The sequence below is a fragment of the Poecilia mexicana genome, unplaced genomic scaffold, assembly GCF_051168715.1.
Source record: "Poecilia mexicana isolate PSO_F unplaced genomic scaffold, ASM5116871v1 scaffold_23, whole genome shotgun sequence".
NCBI classification, from domain to species: Eukaryota; Metazoa; Chordata; class Actinopteri; order Cyprinodontiformes; family Poeciliidae; genus Poecilia; species Poecilia mexicana.
This window is the reverse complement of record NW_028263392.1, coordinates 20,608,990-20,628,769: the sequence shown is the minus strand read 5'-3', so window position 1 is coordinate 20,628,769 and position 19,780 is coordinate 20,608,990. Positions and strand designations below refer to the sequence as shown.

Sequence of the window (19,780 nt, the reverse complement as noted above, 5' to 3'; positions counted from 1 at the left end):
CATTATCACTTCAGGAAAACATATTTGTTAGAATGTTCTGGATATGATCCAGAACACAATAAACATTATATATCGTAAATTCATATTTTGTGGCAAAGAAAATCTTAATGAAACAGTTTAATCTACTGGAGAAAATGGACAAATTAATCTTAGGAAGGCTTCTGGTTTTATTTCATTAGTATTCAGTCTGAAACACGTCTGACTCTGTAAGTTCGGCTGGAACCGTGCCGGAGCAAATGGCGGTTGAGTTGACGCATCGTTCAACTCAAAGGCGTCTGTGACGTCATGTCACAGACGCCTTTGAGATGTGACGTCATCTCAAAGCGCCAGTCGATGTTGCGTTCAGTTCGCGCTCAAACAAACAGAACCGTACGGAATCAGCAGAACCAGGAGGGGAGTTCGGCTCGGGTTCGTCGTTCTTTGATGCCCTCAGGAACCGGAAACCCGCCGGAAGTCTGAGTTTGACTCTCAGAAGAAGATAAAGCAGGTAAACAGACTAGTTCCGGTTCTGGTTCATGATTTATGGGTTGAAAACAGGTTCGGATAGTGTTGGATCAGCAGGGTCCACATGAAGTTGAAAGAGTTCTGTTAGCATTATAAATATGAAATATGTTTCGACAGGTTCTGAACCAAACCGGAGTCAGAATGCACAGAATGTTTCGGCATCGGAACACTGAATCTAAAATAATTTTCATATCTGAGATGGTTTTGCGCAATGAACCAGAACCATCAAACTGAGTAAATATCTAACGGTTCTGGTTCCGGACCTCAGTGACAGAATAATCCGGTTACTGTTTCATCTGGAGGCGGGTCGGGTTCGGAAACCTTTTCTGCCTCTGAGCAGAGATGAGCTGGTTCTGGTTCTGTCCAGCTTGGTGGTTCGTGTACTGCTAAGCTTCTGACTCTGACACGAAGATGATCCATTCAGGCTGAAATCTGTTTTCTAGAAGCAGAACCTGGTCCAGAACCAGAATCCGGTGTCCCTTCAGTTCTAAAATGTCTGGTTTTGTTCCGCTGCAGGTGGACCGGGTCAGGCATGGCGTCCGGATCGGATCCTCCGGGATCCGGAGTGAAATCAGTCAGGAGATCTCCACGCCTGTCACCTCAGGTCACACACACACACACACACACACACACACACACACACATAAAGAGACATACATACACACACTCAAAGTTTCTAAACCATGTTTCTGGTTCTGACCGAGTTTGTCCCAGAGTCTCTTCGGAAACACTGGAGGATTTTAGACTGTGTGTGTTTAAAGTTTGACCCACTGAGTCCGATCACAGAACCTTTGTTAATCATTCACCTCAGCTGAAGAGCTGCAGGTGGAGCTTCCTGCTGCTCAGGTAAGTTAGCTGCAGCTCGGGTGAGTTAGCTGCAGTTCGGGTGAGCTAGCTGCAGTTCGGGTGAGCTAGCTGCAGTTCGGGTTAGCTGCAGTTCGGGTGAGCTAGCTGCAGTTCGGGTGAGCTAGCTGAGTTAGCTGCAGTTCGGGTGAGCTAGCTGCAGTTCGGGTGAGCTAGCTGCAGTTCGGGTGAGCTAGCTGAGTTAGCTGCAGTTCGGGTGAGTTAGCTGCAGTTCGGGTGAGTTAGCTGCAGTTCGGGTGAGCTAGCTGAGTTAGCTGCAGTTCGGGTGAGTTAGCTGAGTTAGCTGCAGTTCGGGTGAGTTAGCTGCAGTTCGGGTGACTTAGCTGCAGTTCGGGTGAGTTAGCTGCAGTTCGGGTGAGCTAGCTGAGCTAGCTGCTTCTGTGGTTGCAGGCTATCGGCGGAGTCAGCCTGCAGGAGGTGAAGAGGAGGGGACGGATGGAGAGGAGCAGAGAGGAAGAGGATCTGAGTGGACGCCTGAAAACGCTGGTGAGACTCTCTGTGATTGGTTGGTTTGAACATCTGGCTAATAATCCTGCTGGCATCCTGATCACTCAGGAGTTTCTAGCAGGTTCTGGTCCGATAACGGTTCTGATCTGTGTCCAGGATCTGTGCAGCAGGTCTGCAGCCAACGGAACCGGGCTGGTTTACTCCCAGATCTTCACGCACCACAAGAACCTCTGGGATACCAGGTAACAGATCGGGTCCGGAACGGGCCTTCAGCAGCAGTTAACTGATTTAGTCCTGGATCCCTTCACGCTTTGGTTGGTTTAATTCAGTTGAGGTCTCTGATTGGTTGTTGTCTTCCAGCCATGTGGAGAGTCCAGACAGAGTGACGGCCATCATGTCGGAGCTGCAGAGGAGGGAGCTGCTGAGCCTCTGTGTCACCGTGGAGGTCAGACTGGATCCGACCTGCACGGCCGCTGGCTGACCCGGTTCTGATCTTTGTGTGTTTCTTTCAGCCCAGAGAAGCTGCAGAGGAAGAGCTGTTGCTGGCTCACACGTGGGTTGACCAATCAGAGAGCAGAAAACCTGACTTCCTGTTTGTTTGTGTCAAATTCTTGTTTGCTGTTCTTGCTGCAGGAAGGTTTATGTGGATGCCATGAGGGCGACTCAGACGATGACCCAGACGGAGCTGCAGAGTCTGTCTGACAGATACGACTCTGTCTACCTTCACCCTGTGAGAGCACACACACACACACACACACACACAAACCTGCACACACACCTACACAGACACACACCTACACACACACACACACACACACACACACATGTTTGTGTTGCTATCTTTGTAGGGACTTTCCATTGACTTCCATTTATTTCTACAGCCTAAACCTGACCTTTACCCTTTTCCTAACCCTAACCAACCAAAACTCAATTCATACCTTAGCCCTAAATCTGACCCCTGACCCAAAAACAGGGTTTCCCCTTGTGGGGACCGGGCTCAGGTCCCCACAAGGTATTACAAACAAACGCACACACACACACAAACCTGCACACACACCTACACAGACACACACACACACACACTTTACATTCAACCTGATGTAATCAAGAATTATTTTTGTTGTTTTTTTTGGCTGAAAGCCAAAACTCATACTTCAGCTGTTGCTATGGAAACCACCAGAATAAGTCAGAAACATGGCTGCCGTTCTGTCTTAGGTCAGGTGTCAGTGACACTTAGAACGTGTCTGAAGTTCATTATGTGACCTTTTTCGTGTGTGTGTGTCAGGAGTCCTTCCAGGTGTGTGTGACGGCTGTTGGTTCAGTCCTCCAGCTGGTGGATCGGGTCCTGACCTCTGAACTCAGGAACGGATTCGCTGTCATCAGGTAAACGCAGCAGCACCTGTTCCCGTCACCTGATCCAGGAGACACACCTGACCTCCTCCCTCTTCTTCTTCTGCTGCTGCGGTCAGACCTCCAGGTCATCACGCTCAGGCCGACCAACCCAACGGCTTCTGTGTGTTCAACAACATGGCGGTTGCGGCTCGCTACGCTCAGAAACGCCACGCTGTCAACAGGTGAGGGACGGACAGCTGCAGCTGTGCCTCCTGCTGGTCGATCCCAGCACTTCAGCAGCAACAGATTACAGTCCAGAACAAAACCCGAACAGACTCAGAACCTTTCTGTGGATGAAACAGATGCATATGCTCTTATTCTGAAAGGGTTTTGCATGTGTTCCTGTGTTGTCAGGGTTCTGATCGTGGACTGGGACGTCCATCATGGTCAGGGCATCCAGTACCTGTTCCAGGAGGATCCCAGGTAAACAACATGGCTCTGATCCAGGAAATCACCCCCCCTTTAAATCTGTCACTGAACCGTTAACGAGCTGTGATGCGTTAACGAGCTCCTGCAGCTGATTGGCAGGCAAGAGAGCCAGTTAAAACAATGGAGGACAGAAAGGTGAGATCAGCTTCAGTTCATCACTTGCGGCTGAGAGCTGTGGGGGCGGGGCCATCAGGAAGTAAACACATACAGGGGAACATTTCAAAATAAAATGCATAACTCTGAATGGAGGTAAATTCTGTGTGTGTGTACATGTGTGTGTGTGTGCGCGTGTGTGTGTGTGCGTGTGTGTGTGTGTGTGTGTGTGTGTGTGTGTGTGTGTGTGTGTGTGTGTGTGTGTGTGTGTGTGTGTGTGTAAGTGTGCTGTACTTCAGCGTCCACAGATATGAAGGTGGGGCCTTCTGGCCTCACCTGCAGGAGTCAGACTGCAGCTTTGTGGGCAGTGGGCGAGCTGAAGGGAGGACTATCAACCTGCCGTGGAACAAGGTGAGTCCGCTCCAGAACCGGAGCTGCTGACCCTGGATCAGTCCTCCTGAGGGAGCGCTTGTTTTACCTTCCTGCACTGCTGGTTCTGATTCTCCTTCTTGCTTGTGTCAGACGGGGATGAGCGACGCTGATTACATCACTGCTTTCCAGCAGGTGCTGCTGCCAGTGGCCTGTGAGGTAACACACACACACACACACACACACACACACACACACACACACACACACACACAGGGTGTGTTAGCCTGCAGTAACCGGTGTGTATATTTGCAGTTCCAGCCTCAGCTGGTTCTGGTCTCAGCTGGATTTGATGCTGCAGCCGGAGATCCGAAGGTAAAACTGACCTGAGATCAGCCTCTCCGTCCTGTGGATCACATGACTCACCGTGTGTGTGTGTCCAGGGGGAGATGTGTGTGCACCCTCAGTGTTTCCACATCCTGACCCACATGTTGATGAGTTTGGCTGAAGGTCGACTCGTTCTCGCTCTCGAGGTAAATTTTCCACACGTCAGACTCTTCACACTGAAAACACGTGAAGCTCACTAACTGCAAGTTAAGTCAGGTGCCGTTTCTGTTCAGGGAGGTTATGACCTTCAGGCGACAGCAGAGGGCGTCGCAGCCTGCGTCACAGCTCTGCTGGGCGGAGCCTGTCCTCCTCTGAACCCGCCCACTGCTCCCTCTGACAGGTAGCTTGGCTTTCTGATTGGAGGCTGAGATGGGGGGTTGTTTAAATCTCAGCAGTTGGTTGGTGCTGGACTACAGCATTAGACTCTGATAATAAGTTTGTGTTAGCATTGTTCTATAGTGTTAGCCTCTGCTAAGTACTGTGTTGATACATTAGTTTAGCTTTAGCTTACGCTAACCCTAAGGTAGGTTCAGGCATAGACATGAACACGTAGACGCCTCATAAAGCGGCTCGGCCCGTTGCTGCGATACGTCACAGCGTCCGCCATATTGAATGTGGCATCTCTGCCAGTAAGCTAATACAGGTAAAAGGACCGAACTTCAGAAATTCCTGTTCTACAAAGCATTTTAAATTAATGCCTGTCAATGACATATTTTCTCTCACACATTAATATTTTTGGCAAAGAAATGACTAAAGACAGAGTTTCTAACTTTTGATGTGATTATTTAATTGTTTTGGGGCATTTCTGAATAAAGAGCACAATGTTTTTGTTTGATAGAAATTATTCTGATCATTTTTATATTAACATTGATGAACAGACACGTTTACAGTGTTTAATTAAAGAACATATTTACATAATTCCATAATTTAATGTACATTTAACGTTTCAAGATATAAAGAAAATATTTAATTTCCTTTTTTTAAATATATATTTTATTGTAGACAAGAAATTTTGATAAATCAGTCATTATCAAATATTAGCTACATATTTTTCTTACTTTTTTCCAGAAAAAAAATACAGTATAAATCAACTCTGCTATTGACAGCAAAGACAGAGTGAAAAAAAATCTTAACAGTGTAAATTATTTTATTTCATTACATGAGCTGTCTTAATACACTGAGAAATATCAGTCTTAGTAGACTGAGATATTTCTCTTAAAATACACAAAAAGTGAAAGAATAAAAGTATGCAATAAAACAGATTTATTTATTTATCATACTGGGAACACTGGTCACAGGCTTCAGTCTGCTGGTCTCACTGGGAGAACTCACTGACTTCTGAGACGTCCTGGTTCACAGGCTGAAGCCGAGGATAAAAGAGAAATTATCCAAAAGTTAATAGAAAATACATACGATATGTTTCCTTCCTATTCAAAAAGACATTTTCAGCATGTTGGGCTCTGACTCGTAGCATCTTTATAGCTAAATACCGACATGGAGAAGCTGAGCTGGAAACAGACTGAAGAGCAGCAGCTCCAGCTCTGATCCTGACTGATCTTTCCTCACTAAATCCTCTGGTTTCTAATGAACTTCTCCTCTAGCAGCGGTTTCTCATCACCTCTCATTAGAAAACAGTGTGAAAACGTTAGCTGCTATGCTAACAATCAGCGGTTATTTCGGGCCAATTTAACTACATAGGAAATATTTTTCGGTTGTTTAGAAGCGAATTTCTGGCTGCAAAGTAATTCTGATCTTTCATCCTTACCTGGGGAAGGTGATCCTAATGAATCCAGTTTGTTTCGTAAAACGGTTGAAACACACAGAACAGGACTGAAGGAGCTCCGATCTGCTGCCACATACAAGATGGCGGACGCTGTTACCTACGACTCAGAGCTCCATGAGGGGTCTAGTATTCACGTCTATGGATTCTGCGTTATGTGTTAGCATAGCTCTTTAGCGTTAGCGGAACTCATTTTTATGCTTAGTGCTATACGGTTAGCACATCTAGCGTTTTAGTGAGCGATGGTTGAAGGTGGTCCAGAAAGTGAACAGCATTCCCTCTGGCTATGTATTTGTTGGGAGGTGCAGCTCCCAGTGCTCCCAGTTTGTCCTCTGTTGACTCCTGTCTCGGTCCCCAGCGCCTTGCTGTCCATCTCTGAGACCATCTCAGCACTGTACCCACATTGGGCCTCGCTGCAGGTTCTGGCCGGACCCGGTCCTGAGGGACGTGTCATCACAGCAGCAGCCAATCACAGCAGCCCAACACCGGCTTCCATCAACACATCTGTTGCCACGACAACAGGTCTTGTTTATGATGAGAAGATGATGGAGCATGTGAACCTGTGGGACAGGTGAGTTAACCGCTGTGTGGCTGAACATGGTCACTAGCATTAGCATGTTGCGGTGAACGTGTGAATTGTCAGCGTGGTGCGGTGAACGTGTGAATCATTAACGTGTTGTGGTGAACGTGTGAATCATTAACGTGTTGTGGTGAACGTGTGAATCATTAACGTGTTGTGGTGAACGTGTGAATCATTAACGTGTTGTGGTGAACGTGTGAATCATTAACGTGTTGTGGTGAACGTGTGAATCATTAACGTCAGTGTTGTGGTACTCGAAGTTGGTCTTGGTCTTAAGACCGGTCTTAAGACCATTTTTTGATGGTCTCGGTCTTGTCTCGGTCTCGGGCTCTGAGGACTCGGCATTTTATTTCAAGACCAGTCGAGACCGCAACTGTGAAAATATCACTAAACGTGCAGCATACTGTCCAGTTTATTTGTTAACATCTTTGTTTTCAGTGGATGCAAAACGCACCGATTAAAATCCAAGCAACTACGTGTTTCTGTTACTCCCCCCTCCCCTCCCCACCTTTCACTCTCCCTCCTCCTCCCCTCCCCACCTTTCTCTCGCGCCCGGCGCTCCAGGACATGCGCAGTGGTTTCCTCTCAGCGGCAGAAAATGTTTGTCTAATCGTCAGTAATATAATAGCGCTGCATAAATAGTAAGAAATCCGATGGCCACAGCTAACTCAGCAGCGCTTCGCTTTCACAGACGGTGGGGACAACGTCTAACTATTTTCGTCACTTAGAAAAGTAGCTCAAAGAAGGTAAGCTCCGTTAACGTGATGTTAGCAAAGCTAGCTGTACAGAGACACATAAGCATTGTGATGAAAAATGTTATCACTCACTGCCTGAATTATTGTGCGGAGATGTTGACTGACTTGTCGCATATATGGGACAACGCTGTGTCCAAAAGTCTGCAATATAGTGAGGTGACATTCAGAAACAGTCGATTCTTCTCCACGGCTCTTTATTTATTAGATAGGACTGGAGTGTCACTGAGAGCCGTTGTTCTATCAGATAGCCATACGCTGTCAGGATAGCATACATGCATTAAGTATTAAGAAATCCGACCGTGAGAGGAGTTGTCAGTTCACCATATGCAGCAAGTTATGATGAACATAAGTCATTAAATTGTTTTCAATGATAACTATATAGATATACATGTGTTGTCATGGTTTCAAAGTGTATTTAAAGCAGGTCTGGCTGCAGCTGGACTCAGCTACAACACACGCCTGTGTAAAACTCACTTAACCGCTAAGTCAGGATGCCATACAACTGTTAATAACAAAGTGTATGACGATCTACGTCATGATTCTATGTTGTTGATTAAATGAAATCTTATGGTAATGACGTGTCTGAGAGATATAGCCGGTGTTCTATCACATAGCCATATGCTGTCAGAATAGCATACATGCAGTGAGTACCATGCCAGCGCATGCGCATTAAGAAGTCCGACCGTCAGTGGAGTTGTCAGTATACGCAACAAGTTATGACGAAAATAAGTAATTAAATTGTTTATAATATGACATAATGTGATAACTAGATGGATATACATGCGTTGTCGTGGTTTCAAAGTGTGTTTAAAGCAGGTCTGGCTGCAGCTGGATGCCATACAACTGTTAATAACCAAGTGTATGATGATCTACGTCATGATTCTATGTTGCTGATTAAATAAAATCATAGGGTAATGACAGCGTATGCATGTCTGAGCTAAGCGTACGACTATCTGACAACGTATGCCGATCTGACAGAACACCCGTTCTTTGTTCTTATAATGCTCTGTGTACACTGCATCATTATTTTATTTTATTATGTACGTTAATATTTAAATTAACAAATAACTAAAACACAAGAACGAAAGAGCACGCCTTACCGTCAGGGCATTGCCTCAATTGCTATGTTTAATGGTGCAACAGTGGTGGCTTCTTATATGAGCAATATGGGCAAATGCCCAGGGCATTATGTTTTTAGGGATGGCACGAGACCATCACACTTTTTAGCACATAAATGGAATATTTAATATTAGTAAAATGTATTAAGTATTTAATATCTAGGTGTTTTATGGTAATATGGATCTTTCAGATTATTTTGAGAAGCAATTTCGATCATATTTTACATTTTATTGTGTCATGTAGCGCGGGCCGCTGGTCTTGGTCTTGACTCGGTCTCGACTTCCCTCGGTCTTGGTCTTGACTTGGTCTCGGACCCCAAAAGTCTTGGTCTTGTCTCGGTCTCGATACACTCTGGTCTTGGTCTTGTCTTGGTCTCGGGTTAGGTGGTCTTGAAGACAACACTGATTAACGTGTTGTGGTGAACGTGTGAATCATTAACGTGTTGTGGTGAACGTGTGAATCATTAACGTGTTGTGGTGAACGTGTGAATCATTAACGTGTTGTGGTGAACGTGTGAATCATTAACGTGTTGCAGTGACTGTGTGAATCATTAACGTGTTGCGGTGAACGTGTGAATCGTCAACGTGTTGCGGTGAACGTGTGAATCGTCAACGTGTTGCGGTGAACGTGTGAATCGTCAACGTGTTGCGGTGAACGTGTGAATCGTCAACGTGTTGCGGTGAACGTGTGAATCGTCAACGTGTTGCGGTGAACGTGTGAATCGTCAGCGTGTTGCGGTGAACGTGTGAATCGTTAATGTGTTGCGGTGAACTTGTGAATCGTTGTCAGCGTGTTGCGGTGAACGTGTGAATCGTTGTCAGCGCGTTGCGGTGAACGTGTGAATCGTTGTTAGCGTGTTGCGGTGAACGTGTGAATCATCAGCGTGTTGCGGTGAACGTGTGAATCATCAGCGTGTTGCGGTGAACGTGTGAATCATCAGCGTGTTGCGGTGAACGTGTGAATCGTCAATGTGTTGCGGTGAACTTGTGAATCGTTGTCAGCGTGTTGCGGTGAACTTGTGAATCGTTGTCAGCGTGTTGCGGTGAACGAGTGAATCATTAACGTGTTGCGGTGAACGTGTGAATCGTCAACGTGTTGCGGTGAACGTGTGAATCGTTAATGTGTTGCGGTGAACTTGTGAATCGTTGTCAGCGCGTTGCGGTGAACGTGTGAATCGTTGTTAGCGTGTTGCGGTGAACGTGTGAATCATCAGCGTGTTGCGGTGAACGTGTGAATCATCAGCGTGTTGCGGTGAACGTGTGAATCATCAGCGTGTTGCGGTGAACGTGTGAATCGTCAATGTGTTGCGGTGAACTTGTGAATCGTTGTCAGCGTGTTGCGGTGAACTTGTGAATCGTTGTCAGCGTGTTGCGGTGAACGAGTGAATCCTTAACGTGTTGCGGTGAACGTGTGAATCGTCAACGTGTTGCGGTGAACGTGTGAATCGTCAACGTGTTGCGGTGAACGTGTGAATCGTCAACGTGTTGCGGTGAACGTGTGAATCGTCAACGTGTTGCGGTGAACGTGTGAATCGTCAACGTGTTGCGGTGAACGTGTGAATCGTCAACGTGTTGCGGTGAACGTGTGAATCGTCAACGTGTTGCGGTGAAGGTGTGAATCGTCAACGTGTTGCGGTGAAGGTGTGAATCGTCAACGTGTTGCGGTGAAGGTGTGAATCGTCAACGTGTTGCGGTGAAGGTGTGAATCGTCAACGTGTTGCGGTGAACGTGTGAATCGTCAACGTGTTGCGGTGAAGGTGTGAATCGTCAACGTGTTGCGGTGAAGGTGTGAATCGTCAACGTGTTGCGGTGAAGGTGTGAATCGTCAACGTGTTGCGGTGAAGGTGTGAATCGTCAACGTGTTGCGGTGAAGGTGTGAATCGTCAACGTGTTGCGGTGAAGGTGTGAATCGTCAACGTGTTGCGGTGAACGTGTGAATCGTCAACGTGTTGCGGTGAACGTGTGAATCGTTGTCAGCGTGTTGCGGTGAACGTGTGAATCGTTGTCAGCGTGTTGCGGTGAACGTGTGAATCGTTGTCAGCGTGTTGCGGTGAACGTGTGAATCGTTGTCAGCGTGTTGCGGTGAACGTGTGAATCGTTGTCAGCGTGTTGCGGTGAACGTGTGAATCGTTGTCAGCGTGTTGCGGTGAACGTGTGAATCGTTGTCAGCGTGTTGTGGTGAACGTGTGAATCATTAACGAGTTGCGGTGAACGTGTGAATCGTTGTCAGCGCGTTGCTGTGAACGTGTGAATCTTTGTTAGCGTGTTGCGGTGAAATGTGAATCGTTGTCAGCGTGTTGCGGTGAACGTGTGAATCATTGTCAGCGTGTTGCGGTGAACGTGTGAATCTTTGTTAGCGTGTTGCGGTGAAATGTGAATCGTTGTCAGCGTGTTGCGGTGAACGTGTGAATCATTGTCAGCGTGTTGCGGTGAACGTGTGAATCTTTGTTAGCGTGTTGCGGTGAAATGTGAATCGTTAGCGTGTTGCGGTGAACGTGTGAATCTTTGTTAGCGTGTTGCGGTGAAATGTGAATCGTTGTCAGCGTGTTGCGGTGAACGTGTGAATCGTTGTCAGTGTTGCGGTGAACGTGTGAATCGTTGTCAGCGTGTTGCGGTGAACTTGTGAATCTTTGTTAGCGTGTTGCGGTGAAATGTGAATCTTTGTCAGCGTGTTGCGGTGAAATGTGAATCGTTGTCAGCGTGTTGCGGTGAACGTGTGAATCGTTGTCAGCGTGTTGCGGTGAACGTGTGAATCTTTGTTAGCGTGTTGCGGTGAAATGTGAATCGTTAGCGTGTTGCGGTGAACGTGTGAATCTTTGTTAGCGTGTTGCGGTGAAATGTGAATCGTTGTCAGCGTGTTGCGGTGAACGTGTGAATCGTTGTCAGTGTTGCGGTGAACGTGTGAATCGTTGTCAGCGTGTTGCGGTGAACTTGTGAATCTTTGTTAGCGTGTTGCGGTGAAATGTGAATCTTTGTCAGCGTGTTGCGGTGAAATGTGAATCGTTGTCAGCGTGTTGCGGTGAACGTGTGAATCGTTGTCAGCGTGTTGCGGTGAACGTGTGAATATTTGTTAGCGTGTTGCGGTGAACGTGTGAATCGTTGTCAGCGTGTTGCGGTGAACGTGTGAATCGTTGTCAGCGTGTTGCGGTGAACGTGTGAATCTTTGTTAGCGTGTTGCGGTGAAATGTGAATCGTTAGGGTGTTGCGGTGAACGTGTGAATCGTTGTCAGCGCTTTGCGGTGAACGTGTGAATCGTTGTCAGCGTGTTGCGGTGAACGTGTGAATCGTTGTCAGCGTGTTGCGGTGAACGTGTGAATCTTTGTTAGCGTGTTGCGGTGAAATGTGAATCTTTGTTAGCGTGTTGCGGTGAAATGTGAATCGTTGTCAGCGTGTTGCGGTGAACGTGTGAATCGTTGTCAGCGTGTTGCGGTGAACGTGTGAATATTTGTTAGCGTGTTGCGGTGAACGTGTGAATCGTTGTCAGCGTGTTGCGGTGAACGTGTGAATCGTTGTCAGCGTGTTGCGGTGAACGTGTGAATCTTTGTTAGCGTGTTGCGGTGAAATGTGAATCGTTAGGGTGTTGCGGTGAACGTGTGAATCGTTGTCAGCGTGTTGCGGTGAACGTGTGAATCGTTGTCAGCGCGTTGCGGTGAACGTGTGAATCGTTGTTAGCGTGTTGCGGTGAACGTGTGAATCATCAGCGTGTTGCGGTGAACGTGTGAATCATCAGCGTGTTGCGGTGAACGTGTGAATCATCAGCGTGTTGCGGTGAACGTGTGAATCGTCAATGTGTTGCGGTGAACTTGTGAATCGTTGTCAGCGTGTTGCGGTGAACTTGTGAATCGTTGTCAGCGTGTTGCGGTGAACGAGTGAATCATTAACGTGTTGCGGTGAACGTGTGAATCGTCAACGTGTTGCGGTGAACGTGTGAATCGTCAACGTGTTGCGGTGAACGTGTGAATCGTCAACGTGTTGCGGTGAACGTGTGAATCGTCAACGTGTTGCGGTGAACGTGTGAATCGTCAACGTGTTGCGGTGAACGTGTGAATCGTCAACGTGTTGCGGTGAACGTGTGAATCGTCAACGTGTTGCGGTGAAGGTGTGAATCGTCAACGTGTTGCGGTGAAGGTGTGAATCGTCAACGTGTTGCGGTGAAGGTGTGAATCGTCAACGTGTTGCGGTGAAGGTGTGAATCGTCAACGTGTTGCGGTGAAGGTGTGAATCGTCAACGTGTTGCGGTGAAGGTGTGAATCGTCAACGTGTTGCGGTGAAGGTGTGAATCGTCAACGTGTTGCGGTGAAGGTGTGAATCGTCAACGTGTTGCGGTGAAGGTGTGAATCGTCAACGTGTTGCGGTGAACGTGTGAATCGTCAACGTGTTGCGGTGAACGTGTGAATCGTTGTCAGCGTGTTGCGGTGAACGTGTGAATCGTTGTCAGCGTGTTGCGGTGAACGTGTGAATCGTTGTCAGCGTGTTGTGGTGAACGTGTGAATCATTAACGAGTTGCGGTGAACGTGTGAATCGTTGTCAGCGCGTTGCGGTGAACGTGTGAATCTTTGTTAGCGTGTTGCGGTGAACGTGTGAATATTTGTTAGCGTGTTGCGGTGAACGTGTGAATCGTTGTCAGCGTGTTGCGGTGAACGTGTGAATCGTTGTCAGCGTGTTGCGGTGAACGTGTGAATCTTTGTTAGCGTGTTGCGGTGAAATGTGAATCGTTAGGGTGTTGCGGTGAACGTGTGAATCGTTGTCAGCGTGTTGCGGTGAACGTGTGAATCTTTGTTAGCGTGTTGCGGTGAACGTGTGAATTGTTAGCGTTTTGCGGTGAACGTGTGAATCGTCAGTGTGTTGCGGTGAACGTGTGAATTGTCAGCGTGTTGCGGTGAACGTGTGAATCTTTGTTAGCGTGTTGCGGTGAACGTGTGAATTGTTAGCGTTTTGCGGTGAACGTGTGAATCGTCAGTGTGTTGCGGTGAACGTGTGAATTGTCAGCGTGTTGCGGTGAACGTGTGAATCTTTGTTAGCGTGTTGCGGTGAACGTGTGAATCATCAGCGTGTTGCGGTGAACGTGTGAATCATCAGCGTGTTGCGGTGAACGTGTGAATCATCAGCGTGTTGCGGTGAACGTGTGAATCGTCAATGTGTTGCGGTGAACTTGTGAATCGTTGTCAGCGTGTTGCGGTGAACTTGTGAATCGTTGTCAGCGTGTTGCGGTGAACGAGTGAATCATTAACGTGTTGCGGTGAACGTGTGAATCGTCAACGTGTTGCGGTGAACGTGTGAATCGTCAACGTGTTGCGGTGAACGTGTGAATCGTCAACGTGTTGCGGTGAACGTGTGAATCGTCAACGTGTTGCGGTGAACGTGTGAATCGTCAACGTGTTGCGGTGAACGTGTGAATCGTCAACGTGTTGCGGTGAAGGTGTGAATCGTCAACGTGTTGCGGTGAAGGTGTGAATCGTCAACGTGTTGCGGTGAAGGTGTGAATCGTCAACGTGTTGCGGTGAAGGTGTGAATCGTCAACGTGTTGCGGTGAAGGTGTGAATCGTCAACGTGTTGCGGTGAAGGTGTGAATCGTCAACGTGTTGCGGTGAAGGTGTGAATCGTCAACGTGTTGCGGTGAAGGTGTGAATCGTCAACGTGTTGCGGTGAAGGTGTGAATCGTCAACGTGTTGCGGTGAAGGTGTGAATCGTCAACGTGTTGCGGTGAAGGTGTGAATCGTCAACGTGTTGCGGTGAAGGTGTGAATCGTCAACGTGTTGCGGTGAACGTGTGAATCGTCAACGTGTTGCGGTGAACGTGTGAATCGTTGTCAGCGTGTTGCGGTGAACGTGTGAATCGTTGTCAGCGTGTTGCGGTGAACGTGTGAATCGTTGTCAGCGTGTTGTGGTGAACGTGTGAATCATTAACGAGTTGCGGTGAACGTGTGAATCGTTGTCAGCGCGTTGCGGTGAACGTGTGAATCTTTGTTAGCGTGTTGCGGTGAACGTGTGAATATTTGTTAGCGTGTTGCGGTGAACGTGTGAATCGTTGTCAGCGTGTTGCGGTGAACGTGTGAATCGTTGTCAGCGTGTTGCGGTGAACGTGTGAATCTTTGTTAGCGTGTTGCGGTGAAATGTGAATCGTTAGGGTGTTGCGGTGAACGTGTGAATCGTTGTCAGCGTGTTGCGGTGAACGTGTGAATCTTTGTTAGCGTGTTGCGGTGAACGTGTGAATTGTTAGCGTTTTGCGGTGAACGTGTGAATCGTCAGTGTGTTGCGGTGAACGTGTGAATTGTCAGCGTGTTGCGGTGAACGTGTGAATCTTTGTTAGCGTGTTGCGGTGAACGTGTGAATCGTTAGCGTTTTGCGGTGAACGTGTGAATCGTTAACGTGTTGTGGTGAACGTGTGAATCGTTAACGTGTTGAGGTGAACGTGTGAATCGTTAACGTGTTGAGGTGAACGAGTGAATCGTTAACGTGTTGTGGTGAACGTGTGAATCGTTGTCAATGTGTTGCAGTGAACGTGTGAATCGTTGTCAGCGCGTTGCGGTGAACGTGTGAATCGTTGTCAGCGCTTTGCGGTGAACGTGTGAATAGTTGTCAGCGCGTTGCGGTGAACGTGTGAATCGTTGTCAATGTGTTGCAGTGAACGTGTGAATCGTTGTCAGCGCGTTGCGGTGAACGTGTGAATCGTTGTCAGCGCTTTGCGGTGAACGTGTGAATAGTTGTCAGCGCGTTGCGGTGAACGTGTGAATCGTTGTCAATGTGTTGCAGTGAACGTGTGAATCGTTGTCAGCGCGTTGCGGTGAACGTGTGAATCGTTGTCAGCGCTTTGCGGTGAACGTGTGAATCGTTGTCAGCGCGTTGCGGTGACAACGATTCATTAACGTGTTGTGGTGAATGTGTGAATCGTTGCAGGCATCACCCTGAACAGCCTCAGAGGATTTCTAAGATCTTCTCCAAACATCAGCAGCAGGGATTGGTCGCCCGTTGCCATCGGATACCTGCCCGCCTGGCGACAGAGGAGGAGCTGGCCATGTGTCACAGGTGAGAGGTGAAAGGTCGCGTGCCCAGCTGTCGCCACTGGGAGGGTTTACCTGTGTGTGTGTTGCAGCCTGCAGCACATCGAGCGGATGAAGGCGACGGTGGAGATGAAACCCCGCGACCTTCACAAACTGGGAAACGAGTTCACCTCCATCTTCTTCAGCAACCAGAGCTTCCAGTGCTCCCAGTTGGCTGCTGGAAGCTGCTTCAACGCCGTGGACGCCATCCTGAGTGGTCAGGTAGGTCCGCAGGAACGCCTGAGCCCTCAGGAGGCGTCAGCAGGCCCAGGGCAGGACTCATCGGATGGCGACGTTGCCATAGCAATGCATCAGACGGACAAAGTGTTGATCAAAGAACAGCAGCATCAGAGTTGATATTCACCAGAATAAAGTCATAATATTAGTAGTATAAAGATCCAATATCGCCAGAAGATGTAAAATTCTTAGAAAAAGTTTTAATGAGGGCAAACTAATTTAAAGTAATTTTTTATTTATAAATTATTACATTCCTCATTTTAATTATGAATTATTTATCATGGAGTCCTGCCTTAAATTTTATTTTTTTTATTAGGAACTATTAGACTCACACAAAGGTGAAAATAAATAACAGGCGATTTTACAGTAAAAAAACCACCCTACTCTGATTAGTAAGTAAATAAAAAGAGGCTCTGCCCCCTGGTGGCTGGCTGTCTCCACTGCAGCTGAGTAACGGCGTGGCCATCGTCCGCCCTCCGGGTCACCACGCTGAGAGAGATGCTCCCTGCGGTTTCTGTCTCTTCAACACCGCCGCTCTCACCGCTCGATACGCCCAGAAAAACTCCCATGATCCTCAGCTGCGAGTGCTGATCCTTGACTGGGACATTCACCATGGCAACGGGACGCAGCACATGTTTGAAGACGATAACAGGTGAGGAAGGAGAGCAGTGAGAGTGAGAGCGCAGCGACAAGAATCTGATGTTCTGTCTCCGTCTGCAGCGTTCTGTACATCTCTCTCCATCGCTATGACAACGGGACGTTCTTCCCATTCTCAGAGGACGCCGCTGCCGACAGAGTGGGCGTGGCCAAGGGGGCAGGCTTTAACGTGAACATAGCGTGGAACGGCGGGCGAATGGGCGACTCCGACTACCTGGCAGCGTTTCATCACGTTGTCATGCCGATCGCTGCCGAGGTAATCAACCACAGAACCATTGATTATTGGTTAATCAATAACTTTTACTGTTAACAGGCGGTTCATCTGATAGAAACTATCTGAAGGCCTCTGATTGGCCGTCTCCCTGCGGTGTTCTCTGATTGGGCCGATTTTCCTCTGCAGTTTAACCCCGGACTGGTTCTGGTGTCGGCCGGGTTCGACGCGGCCCGGGGAGATCCGCTGGGCGGATACCAGGTGACTCCCGAGGGATACGCCCATCTCACACACCTGCTGATGTCACTGGCTGGGGGGCGTGTCCTCATCATCCTGGAGGTGAGGCCAATTGGCTGATGCACCTCTACTCCTGATTGGCCGATGCTCCTCTGCTCCTGATTGGTTGGCTTTCTTCGCAGGGTGGTTATAACCTGACGTCCATTTCTGACTCCATGGCGATGTGCACCAGTGTGTTGTTAGGAGACGCTCCCCCCTCCCTGGCCACACCCTTCCCTCCTCCCCATCACTGCGCCGTGGCAACAATCAGGAAAGTCATCCGACAGCACGCCCCCTACTGGCGCTCCCTGAGGATTACCAGTGAGTTTGGGACTTGGACCGGTTCTGGTTCTGTATCCGGTTCTTAATCTGATTCTGTCTGACTTGGTTCCTTTCAGTTCCAGAGTTGGTGCAATTGGCCCTCCCCTCCCCAAAGCATCGTGGGAAATGTAGTTCTCAAGTCAGGAAATCGGACAAACGGCCGCTGCCCCCTGCTGGACAGGAGGTTGCTACAGTAATGCTACAGATTGAAAAAAGATTTCCCTCTAAATTGCATAGAGTCACATGACTTGTCTCGTCCAATCAGATGGAGGGTGTGGAGCAGCTCACTCAGGGATTGGCCAGTCTAGATATCACTCAAGCCCCGCCCACCCCACAGGAACCACCCACAATGGAGGTCAAAGGTGATGTGGAGTCTAAGTTGGAGAACAGCCAATCAGCAGAGAGCCTGCAGACTCAGGTGAGTTCCTTAGATCCACCTCTCTCTGACCTCTACCTTCCAGTCTGACCACTTCCTGTTTCCTGTCAGAGTGTTACCATGGCAGCAGCAGAATCAGACCCCAAAGGAGGTGCGGGGTCAGGCGAAGGGGCGGAGCCTACGTCAGAGGGAGCCTGTGGTTGGTCGAAGCCTCAGGTGTCTCTGGAGCTGACATACAGCACTGAGATGGGCGGAGTCAGTAGATATTAGCTCACCTGCTAACTGCAACCTTAATGAGTGCCCAGGTGTGACGTCCAACCTGTCCCTCCCTTCCCAGGACACTCTGTACGTGGTGGACCCTCTGCCCTGGTGTCCTCACCTGGATGCCGTTAAGCCTCTCCCTCCCTCAGGTGTTGACGTCTTCCAGGTGTGCAGTGACTGCGGTTCTGACTCTGAGAACTGGATCTGCCTCACCTGCTATGAGGTGAGCCACCCCCCCGCTCTCCCTGTCTCCAGGATGTGGTCCCTGTCTCACCTGTCCCCTGCGCTCCTCCAGGTGTGCTGCGGTCGCTACGTTAATGAGCACATGGTGACGCATGGCGCCGTGTCGGAGCACCCTGTGGTGCTCAGCTTCTCTGATTTGTCCGTTTGGTGCTACCTGTGTGAGTCTTACGTCCACCACCAGGTGAGGCGGCTCTGGGTCGGGCGCGGTCCGGTTCCAACGGGTTGGCGGCACTGCTCATGTTCTGTTTGCTTCTGCTCAGGTTCTGTTCGAGGCCAAGAACGCTGCTCACTTCGCCAAGTTTGGAGAGGATGTTCCTCCCTGGAGCTGAGCCGGCTGGTCGCCATGGAAACGGCTTCACTTTAATCATTTTGGTGCAAATCGCTTACTGATCTAAACATGCTTTTATTCTGAAAGTCCTATTCAGAGTTGGTTTTTGAAGGAGCACTTCCTGTAAAAATTCCAACTTCCTGTGACATCACAAACCAATAATCTTGTTGTGATATGATTGGTTGGATTGGGAGATCATGTCACTCTTTAAAAAACAGTAACTAGCTGACCGGGTTCTGATCTGGTTCAGTTCGCCTCATTCATTCCAGCTGGTTCGTTTCCTCTGGATCAGAACCGGGTCAGAGCCGACCTGTTAATAGTCAATATTTGAGGTAAAAATATTTTCATATGTTTTATTGACAATAAAAATAATTTCTTTTCTTATTCCAGTTTTTTATTTTTTTTACTGTCTGGTCCAGGGTATGGCAAGCCGTTTTAGTATAAAATCAGTTTTCTCTGAAACCTTCATTTTGATCATCCTGATTGATTATTCCAGATCAAAATGTCATCTGGATTTGTCTGCTGCAGCTTCTCATCCATAAATACAAAATAATATGTTAATACAATTATGACTGCGTTCATTTATGTGAATGAAGGAAAGAGAAAAGAAGAATTTCATAAACTGTTTAACAAAATGTTTTGCTGTAAAATAAATATAAAACTAAAGATTAAAAAAAAATCATTTTTTAATAGAAATTTCTAAATGCTCTGTAAATCTGGGATTTATTTAATCAGATTTTTGTTTCTGAATGAAAATCTGCCAAATTAGGGCAGATTATCTTTTGTTACCATGATGACAGTCTGGGTTACACTGGAGCATCCGGGAACTTTGCCTCTTCCTCTTCATCACCATCTTCCTCCTCTTCCTCAGACCGCAGTCCGTCGCGGCTCCTGCTCAGGTTCGGTTCAGTTCGGTTCTCTTCGTGTTTCCTGTCGGCTGATTTTTGAAGCGTGGACGCGTCCCGGCTCGTGCATGTGTCGGTAAATCTGACAGATGATGACGTGACGTCAGCGTGTCAGCGCTTTGATGTTTGATGCGAGACACGCTGGTGGCTGCGGAACATTTGATCTTTTGTTTGTGTTTCCTCTTTGATGTTGCGGGATTTTTCTGCG

General features: G+C 48.1%; 1 protein-coding gene across 2 annotated transcripts; it reads left to right on the top strand.

Moving 5' to 3' along the window:
- The first annotated feature begins 311 nt into the window (after positions 1 to 311).
- Positions 312 to 19,051, top strand: hdac6 (histone deacetylase 6). 2 transcript variants are annotated; one of them, XM_088003103.1, is made up of 28 exons: positions 312 to 487; positions 1,021 to 1,108; positions 1,759 to 1,854; positions 1,972 to 2,057; positions 2,176 to 2,260; positions 2,328 to 2,368; positions 2,449 to 2,545; positions 3,101 to 3,198; positions 3,285 to 3,389; positions 3,562 to 3,630; positions 4,014 to 4,140; positions 4,252 to 4,317; positions 4,414 to 4,473; positions 4,542 to 4,631; positions 4,719 to 4,825; positions 6,624 to 6,836; positions 15,615 to 15,743; positions 15,811 to 15,979; positions 16,441 to 16,646; positions 16,715 to 16,907; positions 17,052 to 17,201; positions 17,282 to 17,459; positions 17,537 to 17,643; positions 17,725 to 17,877; positions 17,947 to 18,090; positions 18,173 to 18,319; positions 18,392 to 18,520; positions 18,600 to 19,051. In XM_088003103.1, exons 2-28 carry the CDS (start codon positions 1,037 to 1,039, stop codon positions 18,666 to 18,668), a joined length of 3,186 nt encoding a protein of 1,061 aa, XP_087859229.1. In that variant the 5' UTR covers positions 312 to 487; positions 1,021 to 1,036; the 3' UTR covers positions 18,669 to 19,051. The 2 variants fall into 2 exon arrangements, with proteins under 2 accessions (XP_087859229.1, XP_087859230.1); XM_088003104.1 differs by lacking the exons at positions 312 to 487; positions 1,021 to 1,108 and adding an exon at positions 1,120 to 1,350.
- Positions 19,052 to 19,780: the final 729 nt, after the last annotated feature.